This window comes from Bombus pyrosoma, linkage group LG9, assembly GCF_014825855.1.
Source record: "Bombus pyrosoma isolate SC7728 linkage group LG9, ASM1482585v1, whole genome shotgun sequence".
Lineage (NCBI taxonomy): Eukaryota > Metazoa > Arthropoda > Insecta > Hymenoptera > Apidae > Bombus > Bombus pyrosoma.
Window position 1 is genome coordinate 6,571,732 of NC_057778.1, and position 22,031 is coordinate 6,593,762.

Here is a 22,031-nt window from a genome sequence, read left to right on the forward strand (position 1 = left end):
GTGGATGATTTGACCGTTAATGCAGTCAAAGAACTGAAGTTACGGTCATGATACAATCTGGTACCGGTACGACTCGCATATGTTGCAAATATCTTTTCCTTTCTCTTTTGAAATACCTTATCTCTAGTTTTTGTAAAGCTCGCTACTTTGGTATAAACTTCCGTATTTAGTCTCGAGTAAGTTTACAGATTATGCCCCCTATTTATATTTCATAATCTTATAATATTACGATGTCAATACAAATTTTAGTTTTTTAATTAATATTTATTACTTGAATATTTTGCTTTATTTAAATAAACAATATAAACTGTCTCCATATGTTCAAATTATTTTATGAGTATTATACATTATTTAATTTTAGAAGTAAAAGTGAAGGAATAGAAATAAAGTGGGAAAGAATAGATCAGTATGACTGCAATGATGAGTGCTAAGCAAATTCGCCAAGCTTATATTGATTTTTTTAAAAGTAAGAATCACGAATACGTGCATTCCAGTTCTACAATACCACATGATGATCCCACATTATTATTTACAAATGCTGGAATGAACCAGGTATAATATATTTAATAAAGATATTATTATCTCCAGTTATTAAAATATATCTTTCATTCATTTGTTTATTTTGGTCATTTTTAGTTTAAACCAATATTTCTGGGAACAGTGGATCCTAATAGCGATATGGCAAAGCTAATGAGAGCTGTTAACAGTCAAAAATGTATTAGAGCTGGAGGAAAACACAATGATCTAGATGATGTTGGAAAAGATGTTTACCATCATACATTTTTTGAAATGATGGGTAACTGGTCTTTTGGAGATTATTTTAAAGTAATACACTAATTATGTAATGCATGATTTATTGAAAAATAGTTATTGCAATTTCTACATATATGATTGATTCTTTAGAAAGAGATTTGTACTTGGGCTTGGGAATTTCTAACTGTTAAGTTAAAGTTATCAACAGATCGACTGTATGTAACTTATTTTGGAGGTGATGAAAAAAATAATTTAAAATCTGATGAAGAATGCAAACAAATCTGGCTTTCTTTAGGGTAATTAGATATTTATTATATTTAGTTCTTAATATTTAGTAGTAGTATTATTATATTTAGTTTTTATTATATCAATTATTACTAGTATAACTTTTATAAAAGGACATTATAAACACTTATTTTACTTTCTTAGTGTATCTCCTAGTCATGTATTACCAGGAAATATGAAAGATAATTTCTGGGAAATGGGAGAAACAGGCCCATGTGGACCTTGTAGTGAAATCCATTATGATCGTATTGGCAATAGGGAAGCAGCTGATTTAGTAAATCAGGATGATCCAGATGTTTTGGAGATTTGGAATCTTGTATTTATACAATTTAATAGGTAAGTAACTTATAATAATAAAAGTAAGGTTTATTTCTCTAATGTTGTATATTATTTTAGAGAAACTGATGGAAGTTTGAAACTGTTACCAAAAAAACACATTGATTGTGGTCTGGGTTTAGAAAGATTAGTGTCAATTATACAAAATAAAAGAGCAAATTATGATACAGATTTATTTGTACCACTTTTTGATGCAATACAAGAAGGTACAGGAGCACCACCTTATCAAGGAAGGGTAGGCATGGAAGATGAAGATGGAATAGATATGGCATATAGAGTTTTGGCTGATCATGCAAGAACTATTACAATTGCTCTTGCAGATGGAGGTGTACCTGATAATACTGGTAGAGGGTGTGTTTTATTAAATTCATGTATCCATGCCTTCTTACATTACGTATTTTGATCATATTCCAACATATAAATTGTATCATTAATGAAACTTCAGATATGTGCTAAGAAGAATTTTGAGGCGTGCTGTACGTTATGCAACTGAAAAATTGAATGCTAAACCTGGTTTTTTTGGGTCATTGGTGAATGTTGTGGTAAATATTCTTGGTAAGTACCCTCAGTTCGATTTTAAGTTTTTTATATTATTTATGATATATTTTATATTAAAAATTACTTTTTTATGGGAATATAGGTGACATCTTTCCAGAAGTGAGAAAAGATCCACAGTATATAATTGATGTTATTAATGAAGAAGAAATTCAATTTCTCAAGACTTTATCGCGTGGTCGTAATTTATTAAATCGTACTATAGCAAAATTAGAATCATCAAATGTTCTCCCAGGTGATGTTGCATGGCGTCTATACGACACATATGGTTTCCCGGTTGATTTAACACAACTTATGGCTGAAGAGAAAGGTTTAAAAGTAGATATAATCGGCTACGAAGAAGCAAAAAAGCAAGCTCAGGTACTAGATATGTCAAGTACCTTGCAGTAATAATTCAGAATGTATTATTGGTAAAATAATTATAATTATTTAATTTATCTCAGCTTATTTCCCAAAGTAAAAGTGGTGGAGTAGATGATCAAATTAATTTGGATGTTCATGCAATTACTGAATTACAAAATAAAGGAATTAAACCAACAAACGACTTGCCGAAGTATAATTACAACGTTGTAAATAATAAATTATATGAAGAATATGAATTTGTTCCATGTACTGGTACTGTTATTGCTGTTAGACGTGCAAAGACATTCGTCGATGAAGTATCGTCAGGAGAAGAAGTTGGGATTTTGTTAGATCAAACTAACTTCTATGCAGAGCAGGGTGGACAAATATACGATGAAGGATTTTTAGTGAAGATCGATGATGACGTAAATAAATACCGTACTTAAATTTACATGTATTTAAGCATAATTATTAAAGATAACTATCTTCATCTTTTTAGGATACCGAAGTTCGTATAAAAAATGTTCAAATAAGAGGTGGTTACGTTTTACACATTGGTACTGTAGGTCAAGGAAAATTGAAAAAAGGCGATAAAGTTTTCTTGAACATAGATACTACACGAAGGAGACTTATAATGAGCAATCACACTGCAACTCATGCTCTTAATCATGCTCTTCGCAAAGTATTAGGCACAGAAGTTGATCAGAAGGGTTCTTTAGTTGCACCTGACCGTCTTCGTTTTGATTTTACAAATAAAGGTTTGTTAAAAAATAGTAATAAAGACTACACAGAATGTAAAATATATTTTAAAATGCTTAAAAAAAATCTATACATATATTCTAAACATCTCTCTTTATAGGAGCAATGACTGCAGAACAAGTAAGAAAGGTAGAGGAAATTACAATTAATATAATAAAAGGAAATAAGAAGATTTATGCTAAAGAAAGTAATTTAGCACTAGCAAAAACTATTCAAGGATTACGTGCTATGTTTGAAGAAACATATCCTGATCCTGTAAGAGTTGTTAGTATAGGTATACCAGTTGAGGACTTAGAAAAAGATCCTTTAAGTAGTGCTGCATTACAAACTAGCGTAGAATTTTGTGGTGGAACGTAAATATATTTAATATTTTCAATAATGTACAATAAAGGTTGTAAACATTTTTTAATTATATAGTTTTAATTGTTTTTAGGCATTTACATTGTACAGAACATATTGGAGATTTTGTTATAGCCAGTGAAGAGGCTATTGCTAAAGGTATTAGGCGTATAGTAGCTCTAACAGGCCCTGAAGCAACAAAAGCTCAGAAGAAAGCATCTATATTACAAAATCATTTAGACCAACTTCAAGCAACTATAGTAGCTGATAAAGGTGGTGTAAATATAAAAGAACACATAAAAGAAATAGTTGAATTAACAGATGATGTTTCACATGCTACTATTTCAAGTTGGAAAAAGGTACATTTTATACATGCACATACATTTTTGTATAGTTCATTTTGTAACCATCATAAACGTATTTATTTACATATAGGATAAGATGCGTAAAATGTTAAAAGATTTAAGAAAGGCACTCGACGATAAAGAGCGTGTAGCTAAAATCGCAATAGTCAATGCAGTAGTAGATACCATTCAAGAAATAATTCAACAAAATATTGGATGTTTAGTATTAGTTGAAGTATTACAAGCATATAGTAATACAAAAGCTTTAGATTCAGCCCTTAAAAAAATAAAAGCTATATCTCCAGAGACAAGTGCATTACTTATAAGTGTCGACCCTGATGCTAAAAAAGTTTTTGCTCTTAGCGCAGTATCTAAGGTAAGATCAGATGCGTGTAGCCAAATAAGCTAATTAATATAAAAATAATACTTTTATTATGTTTTATAAAATACAATAGTCTGCTATAAATAAAGGATTAAAAGCAAATGAATGGATTCAAGAAATTGCTTCACTCATGGAAGGGAAAGGTGGTGGAAAATCTGAATCTGCTCAGGCTTCGGGTACGAATATATCATGCGTAACTAAGTTGGTACACACTGCTAAAAATTTTGCTAACTCGAAGCTTGGAATAGTAGGTAGGATCTAATTTACTATACATCAACATTAATATGTCATATAGACTGAAAGTATCTGAACTTAAAACATGTTTTCAGAAGATATTGTAAATGAAAATCATGATCAATTGAAAAGTAGCGAAAAATCTGTATGTTCTAAAACTTTAAAGAAGAAATTCGTACTTTCCAGTGATATTGGAAGTATTAAATATTATCGTACTCAAATAGTCGCTAAATATAGCGATATAGAATTAACTACATCACAACATAAAAATGATGACACATCCAAATGTATTAAGCTAGAAGGAAATGGCGTTGTGTTGTCTGATAGCAATGCGATTGCGTTTTATTTATCCAGTGATCAATTAAGATGTTCGAGCAATGCTTTTACATTCAGTGAAGTTTTACAATGGTTAAGTTATGCAGATAATCATATTTTGCCAGCGGTACTTGGATGGATTGTGCCATGTCTTTCAAAAAATGTTCCAAATAATGTGAAGACAAATATTAAAACATCTAAAGAAGATGTTCTATCTTCTTTGAAGAAACTAAATAATATACTATTGACAAAAACTTATTTAGTGGGAGAACGAATTAGTCTTGCAGATATTTCTGTTTTCACTGCCTTAATGCCACTGTACGAACATGTATTAGATCCGGCATCTAGAAAGCAGTATACAAATCTAAATAGATGGTTTTTCACTATCTTAAATCAGTCGGAAGTAGCTAGTATAATAAAAAACTTTAAGATTTGTGAAAAATCTGTTAATTGATATTAAATATTGTTTTTGAAACAAATGGTTTTTATAAATGATTTTTATTAACAAATTATTATAAATATATAATATAATTAATCAAAATATTCTTTGTACTACAATACATTTTCCTTCTTACTTTCTTCTTCTTCCTTGTCATATAGTATTCTTATTTCTCTTAATAAAGTGGATATATTTGTACCCATTTTAGCAGAAATTGGAATAATTGGTAAATTAATTTTTTGTTTGAGTATTTCCAACTTTTCCTATAATTATATAGTTAGCTATGTTATGGTAATATTCATTTTTTAAATAATATTAATTAGAGAAAACAATATCTGACCATTGCTCCTGGTAAATCTATCTTATTTGCTGCAATAAGATGTAATCGTTTATTCAGTTGTACATTAAATTCTGCGATTTCGTATTTTAAAGTTTCGAAATCTTTCCATGGTTCATCAGAGGCAACATCGAGAATAAATAATAAAACCTTACAACGTTCTGCATGTTTAAGAAATTGTATGCCAAGTCCTCTATTTTTATGAGAGTCAGGTATAAGACCCGGTAAATCAGCCACTTGGGAATTAACAAATTTATTATTAAAAGAATAATACGAATGAAATATTGATTAATTGATTACATTACGTTACCAACCTGTAACTTGCTCATAATCATCATACAATATGATTCCTAAATGAGGTTTCAATGTTGTAAATTGATATGCTGCAACTTTTGGTCTAGCTCTAGATATTGCCCTTAGTAATGTACTTTTACCTGCATTTGGAAATCCAATCTAATACAAATATTTGAATTGTTGTTAGCTTTTAACTAAATTTTAAGAGATCAATCAGAATATTAATATAGCTTTTACTTACTAATCCTACATGTGCCATACTACTTATTTCTAACACATACTGTAAATCTTCTCCATCTGCACCATATTCACTTATACATGGAGATTGTTGTACATCTGATTTAAAAAATGCATTCCCATGACCACCAGCACCACCTCGTGCAGCAATAAACATCATTCCTTCTTGGCTTAAGTCAGCTATTATGCTTCCTTTCATATTGCGTATTATGGTACCTATAGGAACAGGTACTACAGTATGCTTAGCATTTTTTCCAAAACAACTTTTATTATAGCCTTTTTCTCCATCTTCAGCTTTGAGAACAGAACTTATATGTGAAAGGTCTCTAACATACAATGATGTCTGCAACATTTGAAGTATACATATTTCAAATATTATCAATTCTATTTATCTTCAGTTTTAACAAATTATTCAATTTCTACCTCAAAAATTATATGACCACCATGTCCCCCATCTCCACCATCTGGTCCAGCATTTTCATTTGACCATAATTGTAAAAAAGATATTTCTCCATCTCCACCTTTTCCTCCAATTGTTCTTACCTAAATATTGATGTAGGTAAATATTTGTAAATATTAACCACAAATTAAAGAAAAATTATTTAACTTCATACTTGCTTCAAATCAAGGATACTTCTATCTGCGTCATTCTCTGCTCTTGGTTTTATACTACGTAATGGTTTGGGAACATTCTTTTGTTCTATAAATCTTTTAAAAGTACAAAATGATTTAAATATGTTTTTATTTATATCTTTACATTCTTTAATATTTATTGCAACAGTATATAAAATACTTCGTTTCCAACAATTTTTATGTAATATTAGATTCCTTATTTGATGAATGTAATACATCTGAAAATAAAATCACAATTTTAAATGTAAATAAATAGGAATTTATTAAATTATGTATTACATTGATTTATATTTTTTATATATGTACATTGTACATATGTAATAACATTATCTTCCAACCACAACATTTAAATTATTTTCCAAAATATCTGTTATTAAATTTTGGTGTATATTAATAACCCTTTCTCTATATAAAGGTAAATGGTTAGATTTATAACTTATTCTATAAGTTCTTTTTTTTACTTTTCCTTCTGATTCATATAACTTTAAGAAATTAACATCATTTATAATATGTCCTGCATGATTATATAACAAAACATAAAATTTAATTGGATTAAATTCTTCCTTAACACCAAAAGTTATATCAAATGCATATGTACGAGTATCTATATTAGTTGCATTTATATGCGATGTGTTTGTAATTTGACTTATATCTTTCCATGAAAAATTATTACTATTGCATTCTAGAATGTTTATTTTCTTTTTAGGTGCAATGTTCTTAGCAGTTGGTGGTTTAGATTTTATAAATATGTGAGTTAAAGCCCCAGCAGAATGAAATTGTTTGTCCAAACTGCGATATCCAGTTACTATATAACTTTGAAAAGATGACCATACAAATGGTTCAATTGCTGTTAGTACAAAATTTCCATGTGCTGCCATTTCTATGATTTTCCATGAATCATCCCAACGTCTTGGTGGGTTGTCAATAGCTGTACCACCCTGACCATTGCATAAAGTAACTAATACTTGACCATTGCTTTCTAATATTTCTGATGCACTTATAAAGAATTGTCTTAATAACTCCCTATTTTTTTCTATTCGCATTTTACCACCAACATGAGGAAAGTTAAAAATAATTTTGTTAAATAATTTTGTTTTTAATATTGGATATTCTTTTAAATTTGTTGCATCAACACCTAATAATACACGAACTCCTGAAAAGAAAAGCATAGAATTTTTATATATAATTAATTATATTAAAGAATATAAAGAAAAAATATTAATCTTTTCCAAAAAAAATACCAACCATTACTTTTTAAATATTCTATGTTTTTCTTTCCAAGTTCTTGATCAACATTAGCTTCGTAACATGTTGCAGTAATATTAATTTTTAAATTGAGATGAAACAGTGCAACAGAAAATGAAAAATTGCCTTCTCCAACTAGGAGTATACAATCATTTTCATTGAACATAGCAACTTTCATGATTTTGGTAAATCAAGGTAATAGAATTATTATATTGTATAATTACTATTAAAATAATGTGTTTAAATTTCTCTTAAAGGCATATTTACTAACTCTTAAAACACGAAAACACGACTAACCTCATATGAATAATGTAACAATGATGTACTAAACGTGATTTACTAGTTTATTGTTTTTAATTATGGTAATATACATATTAAGCTAATTAGAAAGCTTAATAAATGAGCAAATGAATTTTTAATGAACATTAAATATTATCATACTCGAATTTAAAAATGAGAAGAAAATTTAAGATATGACATACACTATGTCTAACGAGACGAAGCAATAAATGTAAACAAAATGTGGTTGTTACGGATGCAGCTATTGGCTGCCGACTAGTAATATTTGAATGTCATATACTTATAAATTTAAAATCACTCTCAGAATGCCATTTCCATATTTATAAATGTGAATTGTGTGAAATATATACAATGCACTTCTGTAATTTTCTGAATTTCATGTACTAATGAAAGTCAATGAAAAATGCAATATTTACTAATGTTTTACATTATAACTTAATTTAATTATATTAATATAATGATATGTGTAACCTAAGCTTATATAGAGAAATTAATAAATTATATTAATATTTTTAAGTTTGTTATTAATATATACGTAAAAATGAACAAAAATTTCTAAAAGATATATCTAAATTTGTTCTGTAATTTGTTTGTAAATTTAACTTTGTTCTATTAATAGTTTCACGTATTTTATTACTGGTACAAATGTTTACTAATAATTTTTATTTCCCTGTTACATATATTATCATAAAACTTAAAAATTACTCTAATTGTAGTATAATTTCTAATACATACATATATTGCATTCTTTTTTTTTATATTAGTTATTATCGAATACATATAAATAAAATTGATTAAAATCTAAGCAACGTACATACATATTGTATATATGAAATTACAGATGTTTTTATGCGATATTATGTATATATATCGGATATCGTGTTAATTCATTGCGGAAGTAATTTAAAATAAACCTTGCATTTTTCTGATATCTTCTTTGGCTTACAAACGAAAGTTTGTGACATAATAGTACGACGAATGAATGAAACTATTTTTGTACGATACTTCGATGAGTGTGTTACAAAATTAGCATCATGAATTCACTGTATGATTCCGTTTTTGCATACAATAAATATTAATTCACGGAGCGTTGAATTTCTCAGAAAGATTTAAAATAAATGAATCTATTCATGGTTACTTAATTGATTATTATTTACTGAATAGGAAATAGAAAATTCATAGAGATTCTTGGAAGATATTCATGACTTATTAAGGCTGTTAATATTTGAAAAAATTCAAGTCAACTTATATCGACTTAACATACTGTTGTGTTTATTATAACATTTACGTATTATAACTAATTAAATTCAAGCGTATTAAATTTTACATCATTTACTAGTATTTTTATATGACTATAAAGATATAATACTATAAAAATGAAATTCACAACCTAATAAAAAAGTACTTCAATGGAAAATTGGAGTGTATGCAAATACTTCTTGTAACCACTGTATATGTATATGTACTTACAGATATATGTATGTACATTCTACGAATCATAATATCATCTTTTTTGTACTTATGCTTATCATGATTGTATATATCATAGCATACAAGTCTGCGAATAACCGATATATAGTCAATCAGCAGCAAAAAATATTAACTAGTGGTTTTTCATTGTGACACACATTATACACTGTGCATTGTACCTTGAGAATCTATGTATCATATCGTCACGGTTATACCCTCGGCACGCATAGCCGATTCAGTGTCTTTTGAAGCTAAGGAAAATCTAGACCGATTACACACTGTATTACTAAATTTTAATAGTAAGTTATATGAAGCATAATATCTGAATCATTATTCATAAGACCATACGAATAGCTTATTGTTTACCGGAAATATTACCATTTTGTAACATAGTAACCATAGCAAATGTTTTATAATATCTTTGCATATTTTACTAATTGATAAGTAGGATATTTCAAATCTAATAAAATTTATTTGATACAAAATTTAATATATGAGACATTTTATTGTATAATAGTAAAAATTTAACTACAATAGGAAACTAATTTTAGATTAGAAGAAAAAATTATTACATGTATAATCGTAAATAATGCATAAGCAATGAAAATTAACACAAATTTATGAAGTAAACAAATAAATAAATATTTCTTATAAATTTCTCAATACATATCAAAACATCCAGTCAGACAAAACGCGCGCGTACAAAGAAAAAAGGAAATAAATTTAAAGGTTTGTCGTTCAACGTAATTATAAAGAGTTGAAGGTTAAATTAGGAGGATTAAATTAGATTAACTTATGTAAGAATATCCGATCGTTCGATGTTAATTATACTTACATATAAAATTAACTTCCATAAATGATGGGTATATATAATAATTCTATTTTTTTTAAGTCTTTAGATCAATTTTAATATCAAATATAAATTATATATAATACAGAAAATATAAAGCAATAATTTTTGCTTTTATAATAATGAATGATGAATGCTGATAAAATAAAGAAGTATTACATAATTGCAGGAAATCTAACTTCTGTGAAAATTGAACGATGTTACCTTCCTTTTATCTTACAGATTAGTTTCTAGGTACTGATAGCACTTAAATAGCAACTCACCTATACGTTTGCACGCGCACCAATGAAACTGTGTTGTTATCTCATATTCACATTGCGGAGGTCCAATGATTCAACATTTATTGTTAAATCACGTAGCGCAAATTGCGAATTAATACTATTGAAACGTTTCCGCTATTGACTTTCAATACTTAGAAAATGAACTTACGTTCATTGCTTCTTTAATAGCATAATAAAACCGATGCGAAAAAAGGGAAACACTTTTTGTTCCTCTATGATTGACAACCGCCCCTTGTGCATACATAACGTGCTTATCACGGTTAAGAATTTATGTCAACCGAAGTTTCGCACTTCTGAGTTTATTTTGGCATTATTGTAACTTGGCAACTAGACTGGTCGTACAAGGCTAAAAGAAGAACTCAACCTCAAACAGATAAATTACAAAGAAAATTTTATTAAATATCATAAAATAGTGCAAATTATATTAAAAAAAAAACTAATGGAAAAGAATTTAAAATTCATGTTAACGACACTGCTTTGTTGTAATGGTCATCTAACTCTTTATATTTAAATTCATTTGGTAAGTACATAAACCAATGTTTTTATATAATTATAGATAGATCGCGAGCTTGATACCTTGTATAAGAAATTGGTTTAACGACGAAAATTAATCGATTGCTTTCGATAGGGAATCGATAATTTTCTATCAAGCTAATATAAAATTTATTTAACAATTTCGATATCGAAAATTGCTATTATAATATGATTGTTATTATACATAATAGTATGTTATCGTGTGTTCTATTATCTATTACGTGATCACGGACCTACGTACATCCGTGATATAACTCATGAAAAACTTAGAAGCTAGTCATTCTCGGTCGATTTCCTTTTAAATAAAGTATGAGTATTTCGTGAAACATCATGTGTACCAGTCCCCAAAGGACTTTCAGGTCACATTAGACTTGAAACTTAACAACTTGCTGTCGAAGGCTATGCCTTATAAATTCTTTGTTTTTAACAAATATAATGTACAACACAAATACACAATTATATATATACATATAAGTTTGATATTATAAGGTTATTAATACGTGATTATTTATTATAAATTTATTGTTTATATTATAATTGTAATAAATTTTAATTTTCATATAAAGAGAATTTTAAGGGCGCGTTACAATTGATATCAAAATTAATAATTGAAAACTTCAATCGTAATATTGAATTTGTAGATAACCGTGATATTTAAGGACATGCGTAAGAGTTTAACCATTCATATCAACGATTACGCACCCGATTGTACAAATTCAAGTTAATTAACAAATATACAACATTTAGTAATGTAAGAATGTTGTATGATACACATACACTAATAATCATGACATATTGCATACTTAATCGATGACGTATACATACACCACATGCATTTCTATAGCTCCTAATTTACGTGCGTCTTGCATACTATATTTTAAGTAGTTATAAAGTAAATCTCATAAGCGTGTACAGCTAACGAGTCATAAAACAATACGCTAAAGAAAATAATTTTTAAATTCATATTTTTAGTAAGGTAAAATTACATATATACAAAAAAATTAGTAATATTTACATCTTCAATGATGAAAAGTTAAAAAAAAAAGTGTATATATGCATAATAATTAAACCGGGGATTTTTATGCAAAATCCATATTATTAAAAATATAATTAAAAATACAGAAGATCGGTAAGAAATTGTTTTACCTACCGAGTACTATACAAAGTACTTTGAATATTTTATATATTTTTTCATATTATGTGCATTCTGTGCAATTTCGCACTTTCAAATTTTGTATAAATGCATAAAAATCCACAGTTTAATAGTAATGTAGGATTAACATAATAATATACGTAATAATAAGGTTGCGAGGAATGCAATGACGATTTAATCAAGTAGAATAACGCGTATGCGTATGTATATTCGAAATAACGATGTGAATGAAAATACGAGCGCAACAAATTATCCCACCTCAACTCAACGGAACTCTTCTTATGTCTAGAAGTGGTAACATCAGGGAGGGTAACCGCATGACGGCGCCACGAGAGCGTCGCGACGCGAGCTACGGTCGTCAGGCGGCGCCGGTCGTTCGTCACGAAACGAGGCGGGGTTGCAGGAGAAGTTCTCGTATGAAAGAAGGAAAGAGTCAGAGACAGAGGCAAATCGCGTGACGTGAACTCGAGTAAAAGAGAAAGAATCGAGAAGAATCGGGTGAACAGAACGGTGTAAGGTGTAAGGCATACACTGCGAAACTAGCGCCTCCGTTTGTACGCTCTATTCGTTATTTTCGTACCTTTCGGCTTATGAAAACGAGAAAACCACGGGTCCCCGGAATTAAATGCCAACTTGTGTCAACGTATATCTCCTCGATTCTTTCGTCAATTACTCCCACCTTTCTTTTCTCTTTACGCACGCACTCTCTCGTTCTTTGCTACCTTCAATTTTACGTCCTTACACTAGTGTTTGTCATTCACGAAAATACACAAACTCCCAAACCTGTTACTACCAGTTCTCTGTGGTGATATCACGGTGTAGCAACATCAAAGTTGACAACGAAAAAGAAGAAAAATCTCGTGTATGAAATTTATACATGACTGCATATGAACATCATGCGTGCTTTCTTTACATATGTACGTGTTATATCGTTACGAGGTACGATAGTGTCTCGTCGTAGCTCTCTTGTGACCCTATCAGTGACTAATTGAACGTGCAAATTTAGCAACTTTATGGCTGGACAATGAGTCGACCAAGATAACGACCGCATACAGAAACATCAAGGAATCCTCTAAATTCTGCGAGGATTCTCTATCGCTGTCTCTGTTCTTATCGCCTCTCTTATGGGTATGCTCTACCTGATGTTTATTTCCATTCGAAATTTCATTTTACCATGAATTTCAATGTTTCATTTTAAAACTTTAAATTATGATATTATCTGTCGATGTTTGCTTGTATATTATTTAGTGTTACTTACACCTTTAATTACAAATACACGTGTCGTGCGCGTGTAGTGTACGCATAGAGCGCAAATCTATCGTCTGCGTAACCATGCACGCCGGTTTAGAATATCGTGTGTGCAAAATTTCTGAAAAATGAATGAACAACGAGATATCAAATTTCATGTTTGTAAAGATATATACGACAGAGTATATAATAATTTGTTTATTATAATTTATAACGTAATGTTAAATTCAATTTTGTTAAAATATCGTGGCTAATGAATGTTGTTAGTTTTGAACGAGTGTATATGCAAAATATTTATTCATTCGAAATTTTATATGATCGAACTGTCAAATTTTTACTTGTATATACGTAAATACAGACGATTAACTAATTAAGTGATGACATATTATTTATTAGAAAGACACTTTAACTGAATTTATTAGTTAATTAATTTTTTATAGTTCATTTTTGTCCTAGATGTTCAATTTTTCGAATTTTTAAATTTTCTATATGTATGGGTATATGATAAGATAAATTAATAATGTCACATGACACAAAGTAGCTCTTGAATTATTTCGATTAGTCGGTACACGCATATTAAAAATGTGACTAAAAGTGGACTCGATACATTATCAAAATTATTATTTAAGTTCGTGTAAAAGTGAAATTAACCTACTTTGCCGATGCCTACATACAGACGCGGATTATATTGTTATTATTCCACAGCTTAGATATTTATAAATTGTTATCTTCATTTTTCTTGAAAGATAACGTGTGATAACATTTATTACAACAAATATTATAATTAAACACTTTAAATTTTTTCGATAAAGCAATATCTTTGAAGAAATATTTATATTAATATAATTAAACGATTGACGGATATTTATTATAAGCATAAAATAATGCAACAATTGTTATAATTCACTTGTATTAATAAAATTAAGAAAATTATTATAAATGTTGTTTGAGCAATTATTAGATTTGTCAGAAATTACTTTAATCGATATTATTACTGTTAATTTCTTAGTAATATCTTATTTAAAAAACAAATATAAAATCATTGAATTAAGGTAATTCACAATTATGTTAATAAGTTAAGTCGAAAATGTTCAATACAATAAGTTTTGTAGCTTGTTATTATGTTACAATGTTTTTTTTGTGAATTATTATTATTATTGAAGCCTTCCTAAGCATCTTAGTTATCAGGTAGTATACCGATAAAGATATGTGAAATTAGATATAAAAAACGTTATCCGGTGAAGAAAGTTCGATATTTGCGATTGTTGCTTTCAATACTTTATCATAAAATGTTCGTTTGGGTTGTTCAAATTGTTATTGAAATGAAAAATTTTCGCATGTTAAGATAATCATATTGGTAAAATATCATACATTAAATATGTAATTTTTAGTACTTTTTTGTATTTTTATTAATAATCGAGCATGATACAAAGTTTATACCAGAAAATATTTCCATGAATTAAAATCATATGCAATCTTTTTTTTTAATTATGTATATCAGAATAAAAATTATTTATTGTAATAATAATTTTTATTTTGTGTGTTTCTCGTAGTACAAATTTCGTCGAATGAGGCTTCAGGTTCAAAAAATCCAGAACGAAATTAGAAGAAACGCAGAGCAACAACAAAGCTGTAAATCCAACATATAAATGGTATAATGACCGCAGTAGAGAAAATTGTACAAGAATCAGATGGATCAAATAATAGATGATGAGAAACTACATCAAATGATGCGTAACATGTTATGGCAGTTTCTACATACAAAATTCAAAAGATCGCCCATATTTTGTAAGAACCCACTCGATAGAGTATAAATCCTTTATACGAATATATAAAAACGCATCGCTGCCTTTTGAGTAACCGATTCAAAGAGACATCGCAATGTCGAAAAACGCGCAACCGTTACGAAGCAAGACCGACTCATAAAAAGAAGAAAAGACACGTTAGGATTTGCATTATTCAAGGAATATTCAAGATAATTACGATATTAAGTATGGATGAGATAAAGGTAGCGAACTTGGGCCAAGCGGCATCAGCCGCGTGCTCGATGGCTACGAATTTCTTGGCGCCAGTGAAAACCGAACGGCAGATCTACGAGAATTCGATGCTCGAGGACGATCCCAATGCCAATTCGGTGGTCTCAACTTCACAAGAGGACAGAACTGTACCAAGATGGGGTCCTAATCACAAGGGTGCTCAAGAATTAGCAAATCTTTATAGTACTGGTAATAATTTTAATAATTAATTTTTTCCCACGATACTTTTTCAGCGATACTTCGATATTTATTAATACTTAAAACAATTTTGAATATATATTATATATAAAAATACATTTGCTGAATTCAATTAATAACTTCATTATATTTAATATCAAATCTTGGAAAAGTATACATTAGCGGCACGTGTAAATACATTATATGTTTTCTGATTTTAATACTTGCCAAAATACTAGCTATATATCGGTCGCACCTTGGAATTCTCGAGTGTGAACTAAAATAAAGGGCAATCTAACAATACATATCTTTGTATCTATACAATAATTATAAAATCATTATTATGATACCACTCTCATATGTAAAGATTTTTTACATTTTGTAGTTAGAATAGTACACTGTCGAAATTTCGGTGATTAACGATGATTGATGATAATGTTTTTATTGCAGGGAAAAGAACACAAGAGTGCATTTGTGTCGGCATCTGCATTACTCTCATCGTAGTTAATTCGATATTTATTCTTGTCAGATTACGATTAGAAAATTTGAGCTCGATAGCGATAGCAGCATTTTGTGGCATCGTTACGGCAGATTTTGGATCTGGATTAGTACATTGGGCTGCTGACACATGGGGCTCTGTGGAGCTTCCAGTTCTTGGAAAGGTAAATTGCAGAAAATCATTGCACAAAATATACTTATTTACACGTTTAAGATTAATGTTTTCGTTGAATGATGAAAGTTATTAATATATCATATCTATATATATTTATATATATATGTATTTAAAAAATTGTTATATATAAATATATATATATATATGTATGATGTGTACTTCCAGAATTTTTTAAGACCATTTCGAGAGCATCACATTGATCCAACTAGCATAACAAGGCATGATTTTATAGAAACTAATGGTGACAATTTCATGGTCACAATTCCATTCCTTTACAAATTAACATGGGATTTCTTAATTCTCCCAGAATCAGAGATACAACAAAAATTTGTTTGGACCTGTTATTGGTTTCTACTTGCAATTTTTGTGGCAATGACTAATCAGGTAATTGAATATATTTGTCGATATATATATATATCAAATAACTTCTTATATTTAAGAAACAAAGTACAAATTTTGTATAAACTTCTTCAATTCTGTCAAATTTAGTATTACCAGAATGACATAGTAGCAATAACATAAAAGACTTTTTCCAGATACATAAATGGTCACATACATATTTTGGATTACCTTCCTGGGTTGTTTGGTTACAAGAACATAGAATTATATTGCCTAGGAAACATCATCGTGTGCATCATGTTGCACCACATGAAACTTATTTCTGTATTACTACTGGATGGTTAAATTGGCCATTAGAACAACTTCGGTTTTGGTATATTCTAGAAACTGTAATCGAAAAAGCTACTGGCTGTAAACCTAGGGCAGATGATTTAAAATGGGCACAAAAACGATCTTGAGAATTAATGTATTTTATTGTCTTATGCATTTTCACGGATAAAAAAAAAATTTAACAAAAAATGAAATTTTCCATGAACTTTAACTTCATGAAAAAATATAGAGAAAAATTTTGAATAGAACATGCTGAAAGGAAAGTTAAATCTATACTGTATTTTTTTTCTTATATTTAGCACTACGAGGCCTTTCCTACAAAATAGATAGCGTGATTAAAGACATTTAGTATTACTTAAATATGCTTTTGAAGTTTACACATTTATAATATATATAAACGCAATAATATAAATATATATGTATATACATTACGTAAGAGAAATGTGAGTATGAAATCATGTTTGTGTAAGTATAAATTATGAATTAACAATTGGCCTGATGAATTAAGCAATTCATACGTTTATGCACCGCACAATCATTACATAAGTAGCACAAATTTGAAGCAAAGAGTATTAATTTAACATTTTATATAATAATTTATAAAGTATTAAGACTACAATCACAAAATACTGCAGTACATTGTGAATGAGAAGTGTCGTGTACTATATTTCAATTTTAAACACAATGTCCAGTGGCTATGAAATGAAACTGAGTGTTAAAAATAAAATGCATTGATATACACATGTGTATAAGTATATGTGTGTATATATATGCATACTATATGTATTTGTATACATGTATACATATTTATGAATTAATTTAAAATTGTCGCTTAGATTTGTTCGCGCATAAATCTAAACAGTGTAATTTTAAAGGAAAGATATAATTTAAATTAATTAATATGCTAATTTATAATAGCCTAAACTGCTGTTTAAGTACAATCAATTTCCCTGAACCCCAGAAAATTTTTGAACTACTAAAATTTAATAAAAAGCATTGATTTATAAAAACCTATTACTAAAAATGAATATTGTCAATTTAACTATTACCTATCTATGTAAATAATTTAATATCTTTCATATTTAGAAGAAAAACAAATTAGCTATTGTTCATTAATAAATCTACATACATTTTTTTATATATTACATTGTGTTCATAATCATTCAAATGGGCAATTTGATTTTAATCTTGATTTAAAAAGTTCGTCTACATTGTACACAGTCTGAGCTAAGATTTACTTAACAATATTATGAAACAATATATAAATAGTATAAAAGAAATAAAACATTGTTTATAAATTGAATGACGTCTTTGTTTAGTATAAAAATGATACTTTTTTTTACCAATTATATTTCTTAGCTTGTGACAAATAATTCAACAGATATAAAAATTGTAAGGTGCTAAATATAAGTACAAGTTTTAGGTTCAGGGACCAATAAAAGAGTTAATTGCTCTTTGCAGCAGTTTTCTAAATTGGTTTGACTTGGATAGAGTATACTGATACTTAAGTAGTATGAGAAATTTGTGGAATCTTCATAAATACATATTATTAAAATTACGATAATTACCTTGATTTTTATACACATTTTTTCATTGACTACTATTTTGAATGGCTTGTAACTTTCAGTATACTTTATGCAGAGCTTGACCATGATGTATGTTCCTTACAAGCAAATCATTAGTAATGTCTTTTAAAGAAAATGATATTAGAGGACATTACGTTTATTATAAATATCGTACTTGTTATTGTTGTTGTTATTGTTATAGAAAAAAAGAAGTATAAACTTTTAACAAACTTGTCAAATAGCAATGCGTGCCAGAACTGATGCTTTTTTTTAATATAGATATATTTAATAGTTACCTAATAACAACACAAAGCAAAATGAAACACAAAAATTATATTTTTGGCTAATAACTTAATTTTCTATGCAATATATATTTATGTTATTACTATTACTGCAAACTTTAATTACCTTTTGCGATATATAGTTTTTTAAAGACGAATTTTGAAATATGAGAATAGAACTGTACATTGTGTCGTCCATATATGAAAATGAGAGAAAATGAAAAAATGGAGATTCATTATTTTACCATGAATGACTTGAGCGTTTAGTTATGTGTACCACTTGAATGTTAATTTCGAATTACAACTCACCATTCATCACAACGAAAAAAGAAAGACTAATGAAACATAAAACGTTATATATAAAGGCAGCATAGATGTATGGTAATTACATAACTATTTTATTAATTTAATGATCGATATCGCAACACGAAATATTTTGATTAAAATAAAGTGTCTCGTTTTCACATTCCATAAGTCTAATTATGTGAACATATTTATTGCACCAATATTCAATGAATTGAATATGTAGATATTTATTTACATTATATTTAATAACAATACCAAAAAATTAATGTTAATTTATGAAATAGTTCATTTGAACAATTCCTACATAGATTTATACAATTTTAATAACAGTCAATATACGATCAGCCTTATAACATAAAAACAAAGAATATTTTATTGAAAAATAATCTTAAGCTTTAATATTTTGAGGCTACATTCACTTTAGAAGTTAGTCTCTATTTTAAATAGTACATAGTACATAAGAAATTTACGCAAAATAAACTATAGCTATAATAAATTTAAATACATTGTAAGAACTACTAGTACTAATAATTTTGACTTTTCAGCAGCACATTTAGATGTAAATATATGTTATTAAGCTTAAATTTATAAAAGAGAAATATATAACGCATAGTTCAAACGAAAAATGAAATAAAGGCTGTAAATATATTGAATTTGATACATAAAGAACATTTATATCTAATTCTAATTGCAAAAATGCACATACCTATTTTCATATGATTATAAATTGAACACTTTTAATGGAATTACATTGTATTCTTATTAAACACAATCTTTCACATTCAGTTTTATAATATTTTTAATAATAGATTTTTCGAAGAAGAAATAACAAAATGTAATTTCGACAAATGTGCGTACATACATTCTGTTTTACTCGATTTGGTGTAATAAAACTGCATTTAAAATTTATTATACATATTAAAAATACACTATGCAATAGACTAAAACTGTTCTATTAATTTTTACGAATTACAATTGATTTATAAAAATACAAAAAACCAAATTACTACTCTTAATTTTTTATATTGTTCGAAAAGCTGCTTCGCGATAAACAGAAATGTATGTATGTGTATATATGTAATATATATTCTGATATTACAAATGTACATGAAATGCAATCAAAATAATAGAGCATCCAAAATTTAAAAAATATGCTTATATGCAGTTTTCTGGCTACAGTAACATGTATAAATAGCGAATGAAACTGGAATTTGCATTTGCCTTATCTGCATGTATTTAGTTAAAAAAATTTCTCTTAGTGAGATGGTAAATAAATAAATGAGGATAGCATAAACAATATAAAATGAAGTTTGAAGAAATGAAGTTCATAATCAACTATAAAAAACAAGCCTTATATAAGCTAGAAATAGCATTGTTCCATCATTAATATATAATGGTGTCTCTGAAAATGTCAAAGTGATAGTTCAGTAACTTTACAAAAGCCTGAATTAATATTTTATACTAATGTTGTAAAGAAAAGAACATGCATCTTGTTTGATTATGACTGCAACGTTAGAATTTTTCATCTTTATGCTGTTACTAAAGTGTAAACATAAAGGAGAATATTATTAAAATGATATTAAAGAATGTGACTCTCTAATAAAAACATTATCTTGTGATAATAAAAATTTTATATATTTATAAATTATATAGCAAAACTGCACACTAGGATTTAAATATTCATTGATGTCTGATAAACTTTTTAAATACCAATATATTGTATTACAAAACTTTATCCTGCAGAAAGAAGCAAATAATTGCTTAATAAATAACAAAATATTCATATATATTTGTGTCTTGTTGTCATTTTATATTTTTATTTCAGTGATATATCTTTCTCCAATTAATTAGTAAGTTTTTAACATTAAATCATATCTAATAAACATCTCAAAATTTATACAAGTGTACCAATCCTAAATGATATATTACACATTTAATATTTGGCACACATCTTATCAATAAAAATTTACTTTGAGAAATAACAAAAAAATTATTTAAAAATATGTAAAAACAAATATAAAAATAATTTATAAAAATACTTAATTAATATTTTATTGTTATAAATGAAACACAATTATTGGATTCTAATTGTGAATTATTACATCCTATATAAATTGAGTTATTTATATTATAATTACAAATTGAAGGATAGAAATTACATTGTTTTAATAAATATTTTTTGCGTACTTATTATAATACTTTATTAAGTAATTCATATACGTAATACTATACCATAACTAAGATAAAATATAATTAGACAATGGATTTTTATTCATTTTTTGCAAAGCTAATTAAACAAATGAAATCTCAGTAGAAATTTATTTCTTCCACTGAATATCATAATAAGTTCTACATTTTGGATATTTTGTATATTTTTTGCATAATATGTGCAATATGTGCATTTTTGCAATTTTAAATTTCTTATAAATGCATAAAAATTCATTGTCTAAATATAACATCTCACATCTCACATCCAATACATAATAGGAAAAAGACGACTAGGAAAGATATTAATTTCACATTATCGTGATAACAAACGTAATCAGTTAAATAACATTTCTCGTAACTACTACTTGAAGCAAAAAGTTTTAATTTAGCAATTAGGGATTTAAATAAATTTCAAATTCCCTGTTCCTTCTGATAAAACAGTTTCTTAGGA

At 27.8% G+C, this 22,031-nt stretch overlaps 3 protein-coding genes across 11 annotated transcripts; 2 read left to right on the forward strand and 1 right to left on the reverse strand.

Moving 5' to 3' along the window:
- Window positions 1–25: 25 nt before the first annotated feature.
- LOC122571051 (alanine--tRNA ligase, cytoplasmic) lies at window positions 26–5,183 on the forward strand. Of its 2 annotated transcripts, none has more exons than XM_043734255.1 (15): window positions 26–176; window positions 362–552; window positions 637–825; window positions 904–1,049; window positions 1,183–1,374; window positions 1,435–1,725; window positions 1,820–1,929; window positions 2,015–2,289; window positions 2,373–2,696; window positions 2,771–3,029; window positions 3,131–3,383; window positions 3,464–3,728; window positions 3,805–4,089; window positions 4,169–4,346; window positions 4,428–5,183. In XM_043734255.1, exons 2-15 carry the CDS (start codon window positions 409–411, stop codon window positions 5,096–5,098), a joined length of 3,582 nt encoding a protein of 1,193 aa, XP_043590190.1. In that variant the 5' UTR covers window positions 26–176; window positions 362–408; the 3' UTR covers window positions 5,099–5,183. The 2 variants fall into 2 exon arrangements, with proteins under 2 accessions (XP_043590190.1, XP_043590189.1); XM_043734254.1 differs by having other exon boundaries at window positions 4,425–5,182.
- Window positions 5,127–10,840, reverse strand: LOC122571053 (mitochondrial ribosome-associated GTPase 2). Of its 6 annotated transcripts, none has more exons than XM_043734263.1 (7): window positions 10,713–10,840; window positions 6,566–6,802; window positions 6,375–6,494; window positions 5,956–6,294; window positions 5,735–5,873; window positions 5,424–5,656; window positions 5,127–5,346 (listed from the first exon to the last, which is right to left on the reverse strand). In XM_043734263.1, the coding sequence occupies exons 2-7, from the start codon at window positions 6,800–6,802 to the stop codon at window positions 5,197–5,199; spliced, it is 1,218 nt and encodes a 405-aa protein (XP_043590198.1). In that variant the 5' UTR covers window positions 10,713–10,840; the 3' UTR covers window positions 5,127–5,196. The 6 variants fall into 6 exon arrangements, with proteins under 6 accessions (XP_043590198.1, XP_043590195.1, XP_043590197.1 ...); XM_043734260.1 differs by lacking the exon at window positions 10,713–10,840 and adding an exon at window positions 9,600–9,632; XM_043734262.1 differs by lacking the exon at window positions 10,713–10,840 and adding an exon at window positions 8,127–8,333.
- LOC122571054 (plasmanylethanolamine desaturase) lies at window positions 9,749–21,161 on the forward strand. Of its 3 annotated transcripts, XM_043734266.1 has the most exons (6): window positions 9,749–9,898; window positions 12,707–13,545; window positions 15,219–15,890; window positions 16,329–16,540; window positions 16,717–16,935; window positions 17,088–21,161. In XM_043734266.1, exons 3-6 carry the CDS (start codon window positions 15,659–15,661, stop codon window positions 17,346–17,348), a joined length of 924 nt encoding a protein of 307 aa, XP_043590201.1. In that variant the 5' UTR covers window positions 9,749–9,898; window positions 12,707–13,545; window positions 15,219–15,658; the 3' UTR covers window positions 17,349–21,161. The 3 variants fall into 3 exon arrangements, with proteins under 3 accessions (XP_043590201.1, XP_043590202.1, XP_043590203.1); XM_043734267.1 differs by lacking the exon at window positions 12,707–13,545 and having other exon boundaries at window positions 9,755–9,898; XM_043734268.1 differs by lacking the exons at window positions 9,749–9,898; window positions 12,707–13,545 and adding an exon at window positions 11,115–11,250.
- Window positions 21,162–22,031: the final 870 nt, after the last annotated feature.